We start from the raw sequence: 15,974 nt of genomic DNA on the forward strand, positions 1-15,974 counted from the left end.
GAATTTGGCACTGGTCTGCAAGTAGCAACAACCACTTGAAAACTTTCATATTCTTGTCTTGTATACTAGAAAGTGATGCCCGTGCGCGCACGTGGTCTAAGCCCAACAATTTGATTTTTAATGTGTTCAAATATGCAATATTTATTATTAAAAAAAATGGACCAAAAGATATATCTTACCTTAAATTTTTCGTCATTACAAATTGTATTAGAATCAAGTTAATAATGCATTAGTACCATAAAAAAGATATAGTTAGAACATAGTTAGGTTTGTATGACAACAAAATAACTACACCTGAATGTTTCAACAATTGATATGCATTGATTTCATAAAAAAATCACTACATGGGAAGGAATCATCAACAATTCTAATTTTGAGAATTAACAAAAAAATAAAAAATCTCTGCCATCAAACGAAAATTGTAATTCACACAATTTTTAGTTGAAAATTACATTACTAACAATGCTAAAAATATTAATGATAGATCCTAAAATACTGAGATGGATGTTGGGACAAACCACACAGCATCGTAATAAAGAAAAAACTAGGAAAGCGAAATAAAAGAGTCCTCCAGAATGCAAGGAAGCTCACCACTGACTTTGGAGTTCTCAACTGGATCAACGGCGCGCTGGATGCTGATCCTGGTTACTTGTGTCTGCATCATAATAAGATGCAGGTCAACTGACATCAGTACATTGAATGTACGAGTATGCTAGTTTGAATGCAAAGGAGTACAAAGGAACACTTACTTTGGCTCTGTTTAACTCATGAACAACTGAACTCAATATAAAGAAATAAGACACATGCAATATATATAAAGCTTGTAAAATAGTGTAAACAACTTAGTTCGTTAAAGATAAAGCAATAACAAACTCAACTTTACTTAAATATAAAAGTAATATAACTTTTGTGGGAGATTTTCTAACCGACAACCACCACTATGAGCCTAAGTGGTGATATAGTGTCTTGCCCACGCTGCAAGAACTGTCCTATACTTTGTCGTCATATAGAATGCTTAACTTAGTGGATCCACTAATCTATGCTAAAAGCATTTTAAAGATTCATCTAAAAAGTATGATCATTTACTACCCATGATGGCTACATGGTTTATGGATACTTGAGTTAATGTGAACTCGCATCCCCATATCGGTGCTCAATACTACTCCCAAAATATACTTAACTCATATGTTTTTAAAACAAACTTCTTTCTTTGGTTTGAGATGATTACTCAAAACTTAGCTTAAAAGCTATCTTGGAATCGAGATTCCCTTTTCTTGCTCAATGTGAAAACATTTATAAACTCTTTGGGAATACTTAGTTCCCTAATAGCTTTTCGAGAAATGAACTCAACTGTTTACTCTTTACTTAACTTGAAACTTGAGCCTTAAAATGAAGTTAAAACGTTTAATAAAGACTCTTGAAAACTTTAAGAAACTTTACTTTGACTTGCTTCTTAACTTCTAGACTTGACTCTTAACTTCTTTGACTTTGATCTTAACTTTCCTTCAATTGGATTATGGATTCAAAGTTCATGATTTCATGTTTATGGATGATTTCATGGTGTTTAGATGTACCTTAGAGTGTTAGAATCGACTAGAAACCATAGGTACATCACTTAGGAACAAGTACAAAAAGGTGGGGAACGTATGGGGAGAACTGGCGTCCCTGGCTCTCTGAGAGGCGCGGGGCGCCAGCCCTCAAACTTCAGAGAAGTTTGACTGGAACTCTGGCTGGCGCGACATGCCAGAGGCCAAACTTCAGAGAAGTTCTTGTGGTGCTCTGGCAGGCGCGACGCCCAACCCTTAAATTTTATCTCTAAACTCCCCTAAATTTCATAGTTCTTTCCCGAAATACTTAGGATCAATTGTACCCTCAATATACAACCAATATAACTCGAAAAACAACCCGGAAACATGAATCAACTCACCCCCAAGCATCAACAACTCAACCAACAAGAATTCTACAATTTGTTCTTCAAGAACCTCACTTCTTCAACATGTAAACAACTCAAAACCAATGGATTGAAACAAGTTGGTGTGTGGATGAACTAACCCATCACTAAAAGATCTCACATACCTTAATAGGGATCACCCCCGACGAATTCCACTCGCAGGCTTGGATGATATTGGCGAATTCTTGCATTCTTCTCCCGTTCTTTCTTTCTTTCTCTCTTCTCCAAGCCCTAAGCGTATTCTAATTTTTCAAAACTGAATTAAGTTATGTTTTTACCCCATTAAATCCCTAAAAACGAATTAGGAAATTAATTAGAGAAAAGACTACTTTGCCCTTCCCTAAATCCGGATTGAGACTTTCCTCAATCCAACAACCCAACTTCCGAAAGTTATATCTCACTCATACGATGTCGGAATGTCGCAAACTCGGCGGCGTTGGAAAGGTCTCTCCAAGGGTTTTCCAACCATATCAATAACTGCTCCTAACTCATCCTGAGCTAGGAGTTATGGCCGTTTGAAAATGGCCAAAACTCACTTTCTTAACTTAGACATATTTTCCAGATTTCCTTATTCCTTTCAAAAATTATTATTTTCAGATTTTAAACTCTTTCTAGTCGTTTCTAGGTGCGAGATGTTACAATATCTCCCCCTTGGGAACATTCGTCCTTGAATGAGCTTTATTTCATTATGCTTAGGGTGGTAACATCTAGTTCAACACTCAACAAGCAAAACAAGTAACACATGCTTACTCAATAATTCAAGGAGTACTAAGAAGTGAATTATTACCTTCAACTGCGTTCTCTCCAGATTCAAAGAGATGGGGATATCTCATTTTCATTTCCTCCTCAGCTTCCCAAGTAGCTTCTTCAACAAATTGGTTCCTCCAAAGAACTTTGACTGATGCAATTTCTTTTGTCCTCAACTTGCGAACTTGGTGATCTAAAATCTGAACTGGAATCTCCTCATAAGATAAATTTTCTTTAATCCCCACGTTTTCAGTTTGTACTATCAATGAAGGATCTCCCATGCACTTCTTCAACATGGAGATGTGAAATACTGGATGCATCGCTGATAACTCATGTGGTAGCTCCAACTTATAAGCTATATTGCCAATCCTCTTGACTATGCGATAAGGTCCAATATACCGGGGACTAAGTTTCCCGTTCTTACCAAACCTCATGACACCCTTCATGGGTGAAACCTTCAAATACACCCAATCATCTACTTCGAACTCTAGTGGCCTTCTCCTAATATCTGTGTAGGATTTTTGACAACTATGTGCCGTTTTCATCCTCTCTTGAATTACCTTCACCTTTTCCATAGCTTGGTGAACCAAATCTGGTCCTATCAACCCTACTTCACCAGCTTCAAACCACCCAATAGGAGATCTGCATCTTCTCCCATAAAGAGCTTCATAAGGAGCCATTTGGATGCTAGCGTGAAAACTATTGTTGTAAGCAAACTCTATGAGAGGTAGGTGATCATCCCAATTCCCCTTGAAATCAATCACGCATGTCTTCAACATATCTTCTAAGGTCTGAATGGTACGCTCTACTTGCCCATCTGTCTGAAGATGAAAGGCAGTACTTAAGTTCACATTTGATCCCAAACCTTTCTGAAAAGATTTCCAGAATTGTGCAGTAAATTGTGCACCTCTATCAGAAATAATAGATACTGGATCCCCATGAAGTCTTACCACCTCTTGAATATAAAGCTTAGCATAATCTTCTGCTGAGTTGGTAGTCTTTACCGGTAAAAAGTGGGTTGATTTCGTCATCCTATCGACAATCACCCAAATAGAATCATGTTGTCTGTAAGACCTTGGCAAGCCTGTGATAAAATCCATACTGATCATCTCCCACTTCCTCCCACTTCTATTCCGAAAGTTCTATATCCTGAGCCAAACCACCGGGTCTTTGGTGCTCTACTTTCACTTGTTGGCAATTTGGACACTTAGCAACAAATTCAGCAATGTCCTTCTTCATACTATTCCACCAATATACTTCTCTCAAATCATGGTACATTTTGGTGGAACCCGGATGGATGGAATATCTGGAGCTATGAGCTTCCTTCATGATTCTCTCTTGGAGTTCATCCACCATTGGTACACACACTCTAGCTACCTTGGTATTTCAATACACCATCTCCCCCTCGTTCAAAAGCTAACACTCTTTGATTTTGAACATTTGCCTTCAAGTCAAGCAAAATGGGGTCTTGGTCTTGGTTTTCCTTCACTTCTGACACTAGTGATGATTTTGCCCCGTTCGTCACCACTATTCCTCCTTCTGTGGAGTCCATAAGTCTGACTCTCAAGTGTGCAAGTCTATGCACATCTTTGGATAACTCTCTCTTTGCTTCCTCAACATGGGTGGTACTACCTATAGATAACCTACTTAAAGCATCAGCAACCACATTGGCCTTACCTGGGTGGTAAATAATACTCATGTCATAATCCTTGAGTAATTCCAACCATCTCCTCTGTCTGAGATTGAGCTCTTTCTGAGTGAACACATATTGCTAGCTCTTGTGATTAGTGAATATATAACCATGAACACCATACAAGTAGTGTCGCCAAATCTTCAAGGCGAAAACTACAGCGGCCAAATCTAAGTCATGGGTTAGGTAGCTCTTCTCATGAACTTTCAACTGTCTGGAAGCATAAGCTATGACTTTGCCATTCTGCATTAATACACAACCCAAACCAACTCTAGATGCATCACAATACACCACAAAACCTTGAGTACCTTCTGGTAAGGTCAAAACGGGGACACTAGTCAACCTCTTCTTCAATTCCTGAAAGTTTCTCTTGCAAGCTTCAGACCATTGAATTGTTTTCTGAGTCAACTTGGTCAAAGGGGGTAAGATAGACGAGAACCCCTCCACAAACCTTTTATAATAGCCAGCCAAACCCAAGAAACTCCTAATATCAGTTGGAGATGTGGGTCTAGGCCAACTGCCTCTATCTTCTGAGTATCAACTCTAATCCCATCACCGAAAACTATGTGGCCCAAGAATGCCACAGACTCAAGCCAAAACTCACATTTTGAGAACTTAGCATACAACTCCTTATCTTTCAAAGTCTGAAGAACTATTCTGAGATGGCTAGCATGATCTTCTTCATTTCTTGAATAGATTAGTATGTCATCAATGAAGACGATAACAAACATATCTAAATAAGGTTTGAAGACTATGTTCATAAGGTCCATGAACGCTGATGGTGCATTAGTTAAATCGAACGACATGACCATAAACTCATAATGACACTAACGAGTGTTGAATGCTGTCTTGGGAATATCACACTCTCTTACTTTTAACTGATGGTAGCCAGATCTGAGGTCTATCTTAGAAAAACAAGAAGCACCCTGAAGTTGATCGAAAAGATCATCAATTCTTGGAAGAGGATACTTGTTCTTAATGGTAACCTTGTTCAATTGACGGTAATCTATACACATCCTAAGGGAACCATCTTTCTTTCTCACAAACAAGATCGGAGCGCCCCAAGGTGAGACACTTGGTCGAATCAAACCCTTATCTAATAGATCTTTTAACTGTTTTTTCAACTCTTTCAACTCTGCTGGTGCTATTCTGTATGGCAGAATAGAGATAAGACGAGTGTTTGGAATGATGTCTATGCTGAAGTATATTTCTCTCTCAGGAAGGACTCCGGGTAGATCATCAAGAAAAACTTCTGGAAACTCTTTTACTATAGGAACTGACTGAATGGGAGATACCTCAGCACTTGAGTCATTAACTCGGACTAAGTGATAAATACAACCTTTTGAAACTAACTTTCTTGCCTTAAGGTATGAAATGAAACGACCCTTGGCACTGCTGAACTACTACTCCACTCTATAATTGGCTCTTTAGGAATCTGAAACTTGACAACTCGAGTTTTACAATCTATTGATGCATAACAGGCATGGAGCCAATCCATACCTAGAATGACATCGAAATCTACCATGTCTAGTTCAACTAGATCAGCCATGGTGTCTTTGTGATTGATGGAAATGATACAATCACGATAAACCCGCTCAGCTAGAATAGACTCCCCAACAGGTGTAAAAACACAGAAGGGTTCACAAAGTTTCTCAGGAATAACATCAAACTTATTTGCAACATAAGGGGTTACAAAAGATAAACTTGCTCATGGGTCTAGCAAAGCATAAACATCAAAAGCAAAGACTTTGATCATACCAGTAACAACATCTGGAGAGTTCTCTTGCTATTGGCGACTGGTGATTGCATAGAGGCGGTTTGCTCCTCCTCTAGTACCAGAAGTAGCTCCTCTAAGTGCAGCCCTGTCTGGTGGAGCAACTAATGAAGACTGTGATCTATTGCCTGGATTTCCACTATCTTGCTTATTCTTAGGACACTCTTTCAAGAAGTGTCCCTCTTGTCCACACTTGAAACAACCTGTCAAGCCATCACAACACTTACCTGGGTGGGTTCTCCCACACTTAGTACATGCATGAGCCCAACTACCTCCTTGTGCCACACTACCTTGGGACTGTGCCGGTTTAGCTCTGAAGTTCTGCGAATTTTGACTATAATATTCGCCTTTGTTTCGAGGTGCAGGTGCACTAGCAGATGATGGAGCAGGCCCCTTTTGCTTCTACTGAAAGGACGAACGCTTCACATTGCCTTTCTGATGCCCAGACTCATTCCCTGTCTTCACCTTCTTATTTCTGAACTCTTCCCTATCCCTCAGCTTCTCTTCCTCAACCTGCTAAACATAAACCATGAACCTTGATATGTCCATGTCACCTATCAGCATCGTTACCCTGCCCTCTTTGCTTGATAGACGGCCCAAGCTAGCAATAAACAAGCTCATTCTGGTCCTCATGTCCTTAACCATTTCAGGAGCATAGCGGGACAAATGGGTGAAATTCAACCTATATTCATGCATATTCAAGGAATCATGTTTCAGTATAAGAAATTCTCATACCTTATCCTTCTTCAGTTTTCGGGGAAAGAAACGCCCTAAGAAGACTTCTTCGAAACAAGCCCAACTAGCATGTGGTGCATTCTCAGGTCGAACCCCTTTCCATTGATCGAACTATGTTCTAGAACATCTTTCAGTTGATATACAGCTAGTTCAACCCTTCCGATGTCAACAACATGCATCACTTCAAAAACCTTTTTCAGTTCCTCAATAAAGTTTTTCGGATCCTCAATAGTGACCGAACCAGTGAAACTAGGAGGATTCATTCTCAAGAATTAGTGAATCCTCGAAGTGTTAGCCTCATCTTGTCTTGGTCCTCTTGGCTGCCCAACCTGGTTAGTCACAGCTTGGCTCAACATTCGAATAGCCTCACGAAATTCAGCATTAGTGACCTCGCCCTGAGGTTACACGTTTGGTGCATTAGGTACCACTTGCTCTTGTGGTTCAACATTTCTCCTAGCTGGACGACCTAGTGCTGCTCTTCGTGGAGGCATGGTTATCTGTAACACGCACAAACACGAATTAGAGATAAACTCTAACGCACGAGATGGATATGAAAGAAGTGAAGAACTTCCTAAATATTGCAGCCTCATAATTATAGATGTGGCGCGCTTCACACCGATACCTAGGACCCTACAAACACGGCTTCATGGACTCCCTAGGACTCTTGAAATATGTGCTCTGATACAAAGTTTGTCACGCCCCGAGCCTACATCCTGGACGTGGCCGGCACTCGAAGACCATTAATGGCCCCAATCGGACCCTTCATCTGGCTTACTTAACTCAGCGGAAGACTTAACTCAACAGAATAAACTCAATGCAATAGTTTAAATGATAACATCTTAGCCAACAATGGCAACTTATGTCTCAAAATAAAGTATCTACAAATACATAGATGAGAGACTCAATACTAATTGTCTGACTGTCTATGAAACCTCTATAATACTGGGATGGATGTTGGGACAGACCCCACAACATCGTAATAAAGAAAAAACTAGGAAAACGAAATAAAAGAGTCCTCCAGAATGCAAAAAAGCTCACCACTGACTCTGGAATGCTCAATTGGATCAACGGCGCGCTGGATACTGATCCTGGTTACCTGCGTCTGCTTCATAATAAGATCCAGGCCAACTGGCATCAGTACATTGAATGTACGAGTATGCGAGTTGGAATGCTAAACCACAACTTTACCTTGAAAGGAGTACAAATGAACACTTAACTTGGCTCTGTTTAACTCATGAACAACTGAACTTAATATAAAGCAATAAGACACATGCAACATATATAAAGCTTGTAAAACAGTGTAAACAACTTAGTTTGTTAAAGATAAAGCAATAAAAAACTCAACTTTACTTAAATATAAAAGTAATATAACTTTTGTTGGAGATTCTCTAACCGACAACCACCACTATGAGCCTAAGTGGTGATACAACATCTTGTCCACGCTGCCAGAACTGTCATATACTTTGCCGTCATATAGAACGCTTAACTTAGTGGATCCACTAGTCTATGCTAAAAACATCTTAAGGATTCATCTAAAAAATATGATCTATTACTACCCATGATGGCTACATGATTTATAGAGACTTGAGTTAATATGAACTCGCATCCCCATATCGGTGCTCAATACTACTCCCAAAATATACATATCTCATATGTTTTTAAAACAAACTTCTTTCTTTGGTTTGAGATGATTACTCAAAACTTAGCTTAAAAGCTATCTTGGAATCGAGGTTCCCTTTTCTTGCTCAATGTGAAAACATTTATAAACTCTTTGGGAATACTTACTTCCCTAATAGCTTTTCGAGGAACTCAACTCTTTACTCTTTACTTAACTTGAAACTTGTACCTTAAAACGAAGTTAAAACGTTTAATAAAGACTCTTGAAAACTTTAAGAAACTTTACTTTGACTTGCTTCTTAACTTCTAGACTTGACTCTTAACTTCTTTGACTTTGATCTTAACTTTCCTTCAATTGGATTATGGATTCAAAGTTCATGATTTCATGTTTATGGATGATTTCATGGTGTTTAGATGTACCTTAGAGTGTTAGAATCGACTAGGAAATATAGGTACATCACTTAGGAACAAGTACAAAAAGGTGGGGAACGTATGGGGAGAACTGGCGTCCCTGGCGCTCTGATAAGCACGGGGCGCCAGCCCTCAAACTTCAGAGAAGCTTGACTGGCGCTTTGGCTGGCGCGACGCGCCAGAGGCCAAACTTCAGAGAAGTTTTTGTGGTGCTCTGGCAGGCGCAACGCCCAACCCTTTTTGTCCAGCGACTTCCGACTTTTCTCTTCTGTTTTTCATCTCTAAACTCCCCTAACTTCCATCGTTCTTTCCCGAAACACTTAGGAGCAATTGTACCCTCAATATACAACCAATATAACTCGAAAAACAACCCGGAAACATGAATCAACTCACCCCCAAGCATCAACAACTCAATCAACAAGAATTCTAAAATTTGTTCTTCAAGAACCTCACTACGTCAACATGTAAACTCAAAAACCAATGGATTGAAACAAGTTGGTGTGTGGGTGAACTAACCCATCACTAAAATATTTCACATACCTTAATAGGGATTATCCCCGACGAATTCCACTGGCAAGCTTGGATGATCTTGGCGAATTCTTGCCTTCTTCTCCTGTTCTTTCTTTCTTTCTCTCTTCTCCAAGCCCTAAGCGTATTCTAATTTTTCAAAACTGAATTAAGTTCTGTTTTTACCCCCATTAACTCCCTAAATACGAATAGGAAATTAATTAGAGAAATTACTACTTTGCACTTCCCTAAATCCGGATTGAGAGTTTTCTCAATCCAACAGCCCAACTTCCAGAAGTTATATCTCACGCATACGATGTCGGAATGTCGCAAACTCGGTGGTGTTGGAAAGATCTCTCCAAGGGTTTTTTAACTATTTCAATAACTTCTCCTAACTCATCCTGATCTAGGAGTTATGGCCGTTTGAAAATGGCCAAAACTCACTTTCTTAACTTGGACATTTTTTCGAGATTTCCTTATTCCTTTCAAAAATCATTATTTTAAGATTTTAAAATCTTTATAGTCGTTTCTAGGTGCGAGATGTTATAGAGATTATGAATCCTTTGAACATAAGACTAGAGGTTGACTCAGTGGTTTAGGAGTTAAAAAATTTACCTTCCAAATTCAAACTCGAAACATTCTTGAATTTCCCTAATGAAAATTCTAAAATTTGGCACCGGTCCGCAAGTAGCAACAGCCACTTGACAACTTTCATATTCTTGTCTAGTATATTTTGATATATAAGCGACACCTACTTTGTGTATCAGCCACACATTCAAAGTCATGAGTAGATATTGATATGCCAAACCTACTTTGTGCATCAGCCACACATTCAAAGTCATTAGATATTGATAAGCCAAACAACTACTTTGTGTATCACTTAACCAGATGAAAATGACTTCACTATTGATTGAGCAATGCCAAGTTGCGCCACCTCCCCACGGCGGCGCAACTGAGCTAACGCTCTCTCTAACTTATTTTGATCATATATGGTTCGGTTTTGGCTATATACGTTGGATTTTATTCTACAAGCTACCAATTTCCAAACTCAATTTCGTTCAAACCATTATTCCTACTCTTAAACATTCACTCTCCCTCACTCTTAAACACTACACCCTTAGCTGGCAATATTGCTTGTCCACTAAATTCGAGTGGTTATCCCGAGTTGCGTTATGTGACAGGAGATTCTGTATCTATTACTTTTACTGAGACTGATATGGATTTCAATCATCTCATAAGTAACCATTATTGAAATGCTAAGGATTTTTATCCCTTCAATCCTCAATTGGCACAACCTAAGGATGCACCCGGGGTCAAACTAGTCCCGGTCTTAGCCATTCAAGTGACACTTTTTCCGAATCTTGGCATATCTATGTCCATTAGCAAGTACAAAGATTCGGATGGAGATTTAGAGGTTGGCTTGTCTTTGCCCAAAACTCGAATGAGTGCTTTTGCTGCTACATTCGACCATGGGCTAAGCTTTTTGTAAGAATGTACCAAGGTCTATCAGAAAATTTATTACTATAGAATCGTAAATTGTAATTTACGAATGCCAAAACATACGAGAATTAATTGATGTATTATTGATTTGGTTTCTTTTGTGCGGGGACGTTTCTTTATTGAACCCGTATATATCTGATAGTTGAGGTGATTATATGTCATACCGATATTTGATTGATTGAGATCCATCACCATCTCCTTTTATTGATATTATATTGTGCACCTGCATTTACATGAGATTGAATATGAGTAAAGGTCTGACGCGTCGAGTGTTGGGTTTTATTTGACCTGAGTTTCTTACCATAAATAAGTTTTCCTTTTAGAGAAAGGTTTTGGATTGGCTAATCCTTTTCTTGTAGGAAATTCAGGCCAAAAGGGAAATTTGTTGGGTATTAATTGCCCTGAATTTCTTACCATAAATAGGTTTTCCTTTTAGAAATTTTTTTGAGATTGGTTAGTCTTTTTCTTGTAGGAAAAACTTTAAGACTCTATAAATATAGACTTGTTCCTTCTAACTTAATCAACATTCACAATGTAATCCTAGGGGCTTTGAGAGTTTTGGTTAGGGGATAATTTGTGAGACACAATTTTGATACGTTATCACTTGTGTCAGTTGTGTGAACCTTGCATGTATTTCGAGTGAATTGGTTGAGGTTATTTCTCTCTATATTTTGTACTCTTATGTTTATATAGTGGATTGCTTATCTCCTTTGTGGACGTAGGTTAATTGACCGAACCACTTTAAATCTTTGTGTCTCTTGGTATATTTCTTGTTTATCTTCTTACTCATGGTCTTTCGAGGTTTGCTTTGCTAGCTTCCGCATTACAGCTGCTTATTTCGGTCCTAACAAGTGGTATCACAACCATATTAAATAATGGAGCCAGGTTCAATGGTTCGATAATCGATGATTGAACTAAGTTATAAATTGGGTGTTCATCTTGGCTAGTGTAGTTCTAGTCGCAGCCAACCTTTTTGACAGTAATGAAGATTTTTGTTGGAGAAATTATTTTAGCGAGGTTCTTTGTGTCGAGGCGTAGATTTGATGGAGAAGAGATGCAAGATCCTAAAGATTATGTGAAGAAGGTAGACAAATTTATTTTGTCAGAATTCAGGCTAAAGGGGAGATTTGTTGGGTTTTATTTGCCCTGAGTTTCTTACCATTAATAGGTTTTCCTTTTAGGAAAAGGTTTTGGATTGTATAGTCTTTTTCTTGTAGGAAAAAGTTTAGGACTCTGTAAATATAGGCTTGTTCCTTCTAACTTAATAACATTCATAATGTAGTCCTAGGGGATTTGAGAGTTTTGGTTAGGGGGAGAATTTGTGGGACACAAGTTTGATACGTTATCACTTGTGTGAACCTATGTATTCCGAGTGAATTGGTTGAGGTTAATTCTCTCTATATTTTGTACTCTCATATTTATATAGTGGATTGCTCATCTCCTTTGTGGACGTAGGTCGATTGATCAAACCACGTTAAATCTTCATGTCTTTTGATATATTTCTCATTTGTCTTCTTACTCATGGTCTTTCGAGGTTTGTTTTGCTAGCTTCCGCATTACACCTAATTATTTCGGTCCTAACATGGAGATCGTTCGTGTAGAGATCGAGTTATGATTATAAGTTGGGCACGTAAAAATCGCACATGTGTGGGATTTTTGATTTTATGATAGTGTGTTGAGATCGTCCCACAGACACATGGAGATCGAACCTATTGATATATCTCGCGAGTCCCCCATGGGTCACGTACTCTCAATGTATTTTCGAGAAGTATCGTATATATACGGTTGAAAGAGTACTTGACATTTGAGGCATATCATTTCATGATGTTGCATTGCATTGCATCGTTCATTCTTGTTTGATTATATGCTTCATTGTTATTTGAACATTACATGAGATTCGTTAATCCCTATTTGATGAAAGTTGTTTGATAAGTATAATGTAGACTTATAAAATTAAACGATGATTTTCTCATATACTCATATCACTACTTTTTCATTATCGATCTAGGATACATACTAGGTACACGTGGTTTCGTACTCATACTACACTTGCTGCACTCTTTTGTGGTGCAGATTAGATTTTGAGTACGAGCGCACCTCGTAGAGCTTTTGTGTCTAAGTTTGGATCATCTTGGAATTGTGGTGAGCTGCTTGGTTATTCTACGGCCACACCTTCCTCTATCTCTATTTATTAGATTGTTTTGATATTCCGATAGGATACTTCTTATGTCTAGACTTGTCATATAGTTTCAGACTTATATCATCTTTTCGAAGTTTTTGTACATATGACAATAAATATTGGATAGTATTCAACTTTTTAAATTCTATACTTTTGAAGTATTTGAGATATTTTTGTTTGTTGCTTACCTTTCCACTTTATTTATTAAGTTGAATTGATAAACTTGTTGGGTTAGCTTATCTATCGGTTGGGGACATAATTAGTACCATAACAACTTGTAATTTTGAGTGGTGACATAGAGTTGCATTTTAAAAGTTGTAGAGGAGAAACACTTCAAATTGTAGCTACAATAATTGGTAGTATATGTAAGTTGACGTTTTTTTTAAAAAATAATAAAAAATAAAAGATGAGCCCAATAATATTCGCAGCAAAATTCATCTCTATCCACACGAAAAGCATATCTCATTTGAAAAAGAAGAACTAATATTACATTCTTATTTTCCAAGATATTTTAAGTTTTGAAAAATAAATAATTACTATTAAAGATCAAGCCAATCATACTATTTTTTTTAATTGAAATGACAAAAGTACTTTTATGTGCCAAAGCAGATATGTTGAGCATATCTCATTTGAAAAAGTGCCAAACACGACGAATTCCTTATAATTTAAAAATTATAATACTATGTAATGATCTCCACCACTTCTACGTGCTGGTGTCAATATTATTAAACCTAATAAAATATATAGAGCCAATTAAACCTAATTCTATATTATTAAATATCACAAAAGAGAAGTAGAGACTTATAAAAATTTTGCATTATACATATATAAATTAATGATATTAAATAATTTATATATGTATAATACAAAAATTTTTGACGGAGTGGATTTAATTGAACCCCCAAACTATTAATAGTGTATTTTAAAGGTATATATGTGCCCACGTGGACACATTACTATTAATAATTATGCAATATTTTTTATGTCCACGTGGGAACATATGTAGATTTAAAATACACTATTAAATAGTGCAGGGGGATAAAAGGTCCTTTCCAAAGTTTGATATCGTAACAACAATTTTGATCAAAGTTCAAATATACTTCAGACCATTTTCCCAACTTTTAACATATAGCATAAAATGAACCTTTTCTATGATATGTTTAATTATTTTCCTTTTTTATAATAAAAAACATAATTACTCTGAATCACAAAGTTATGGCTATATAAGACAAACATATTGATATCCCTTTTGTTAATCAAACAAAAATATGGCTTCGATTATTGAGCAATGCCAAGTTGCACCACCTACATGTGCCATAGATAAGCTAACACTCCCTTTAACTAGCTTTGATACTTTGTGGTTATTTGATAACCAGCATGTACCAAGGATTTTATTCTATAAACTCCACATTGACAAAAATAGTTTCAATCAAAATATTATTCCTACTCTCAAACATTCACTCTCACTCACTCTCAAACACTATCTACCACTAGCTGGCAACATTGTTTGTCCATGGAATTCTACCGATTATCCTGAACTACGTTATGTAACAGGAGATTCTGTATCTGTTACTTTTTCTGAAAGTATTGACATGGATTTCTATTATCTTGTTAGTAATGATCATACACATAACGTTAAGGATTTTCATCCCTTTGTTCCTAAAATGGCGGAACCTAAAGATGCATCCGGGGTCCAATTTGCACCGGTTTTAGCTATTCAAGTGACACTTTTTCCGAATCATGGCATTTCTATTTCTTTCTTAAGCCATCATGTCGTTGGTGACGCATCTACCATAGTAGGGTTCATAAAGTCATGGGCTTTGCTCAACAAAAACAACGAAAATGATGAGTTCATGATTCCGTTTTATGATCGGTCTATTGTCAAAGACTCTTATGGACTAAGAGATTATATATGGGAAGAAACAAAGAAACATAAGAAAGAGATTAGGAGTGACATAATTGTGACTCCTTGTCATGATAATAACAACATAGCTCGAGGTACATTTACTATAGGACGAGATCATATTGAAAAACTCAAGAATTTAATATCATTTAGACGACCAAGCCTGACTCATGTAACATCATACACGGTAACATGTGGTTATGCATGGAGTTGTTTGGTAAAATCAGAGGACGCGGCTGAAATAATAGATGAGAACTTAATGGAATACTTTGGATGTGCGGTAAATTGCAGAGCGCGATTTGATCCACCACTTCCTTCATCTTATTTTGGGAATTGTATCGTTTGGTACATTGCAAGTACAAAGCATGTTGATTTAGTAGGAGATGAAGGATTTATGATTGCAACGGAATCGATTGCAGAAATTATTTATAAAAGGAACAATGATAAAGAATACGTGTTGAATGGTGATTGGTTGAAAGAAGTTGGTGCGGCGGCAAATACGGGTCGATATGTTTCGATTGCTGGATCGCCAAAATATGACTTATATGAAGCTGATTTTGGTTGGGGAAAGCCAAAAAAATGGCACTTTGTTTTTTCCGGGAGTGGTTTAGTGATGTCTCTGAGTAAGTCTAAGGACACTGATGGAGATTTGGAAATTAGTTTGTCTTTGTCAAAAACTCGAATGAATGCTTTTGCTGCTATATTTGCTGATGGACTCAGCGTCCTGTAGCCCGTTTTCATTTCATGGATGTCCTAGAGGGCTAACGTAAAGTTCTGCTGCTTTTGTAGAGATGATGATCGAAATCATTTCTATTACTTCTTGTTTGACTTTGTGTTTGTGTTTTTCTTTGAATAAATTTCAAATTATAAGTTGTTTTAGTTTAAGTGAGCTTTGTTACTATAAATTGATCTGTATTTTTATAAAAAAACATACAAGTTTGAGCATGGCTCTTATAATTA

At 37.4% G+C, this 15,974-nt stretch overlaps 1 protein-coding gene across 1 annotated transcript; it reads left to right on the forward strand.

Moving 5' to 3' along the window:
* The first annotated feature begins 10,326 nt into the window (after positions 1–10,326).
* LOC125810121 (phenolic glucoside malonyltransferase 1-like) lies at positions 10,327–15,744 on the forward strand. The gene is made up of 2 exons (XM_049489647.1): positions 10,327–10,516; positions 14,567–15,744. Exons 1-2 carry the CDS (start codon positions 10,327–10,329, stop codon positions 15,742–15,744), a joined length of 1,368 nt encoding a protein of 455 aa, XP_049345604.1.
* The last annotated feature ends 230 nt before the right edge of the window (positions 15,745–15,974 follow it).

Source organism: Solanum verrucosum, unplaced genomic scaffold (assembly GCF_900185275.1).
Source record: "Solanum verrucosum unplaced genomic scaffold, falcon-dt-bn FXZP01000281.1, whole genome shotgun sequence".
Lineage (NCBI taxonomy): Eukaryota > Viridiplantae > Streptophyta > Magnoliopsida > Solanales > Solanaceae > Solanum > Solanum verrucosum.

What these genes read in the sequence shown, in the direction of transcription:
- LOC125810121 (XM_049489647.1), top strand. Translation starts at nt 10,327, where the DNA reads ATGACTTCACTATTGATTGAGCAATGCCAAGTTGCGCCACCTCCCCAC. An exon ending in CATTATTCCTACTCTTAAAC is followed by an intron (nt 10,517 to 14,566) that starts ATTCACTCTCCC and finishes CTACTCTCAAAC; the next exon opens with ATTCACTCTCACTCACTCTC.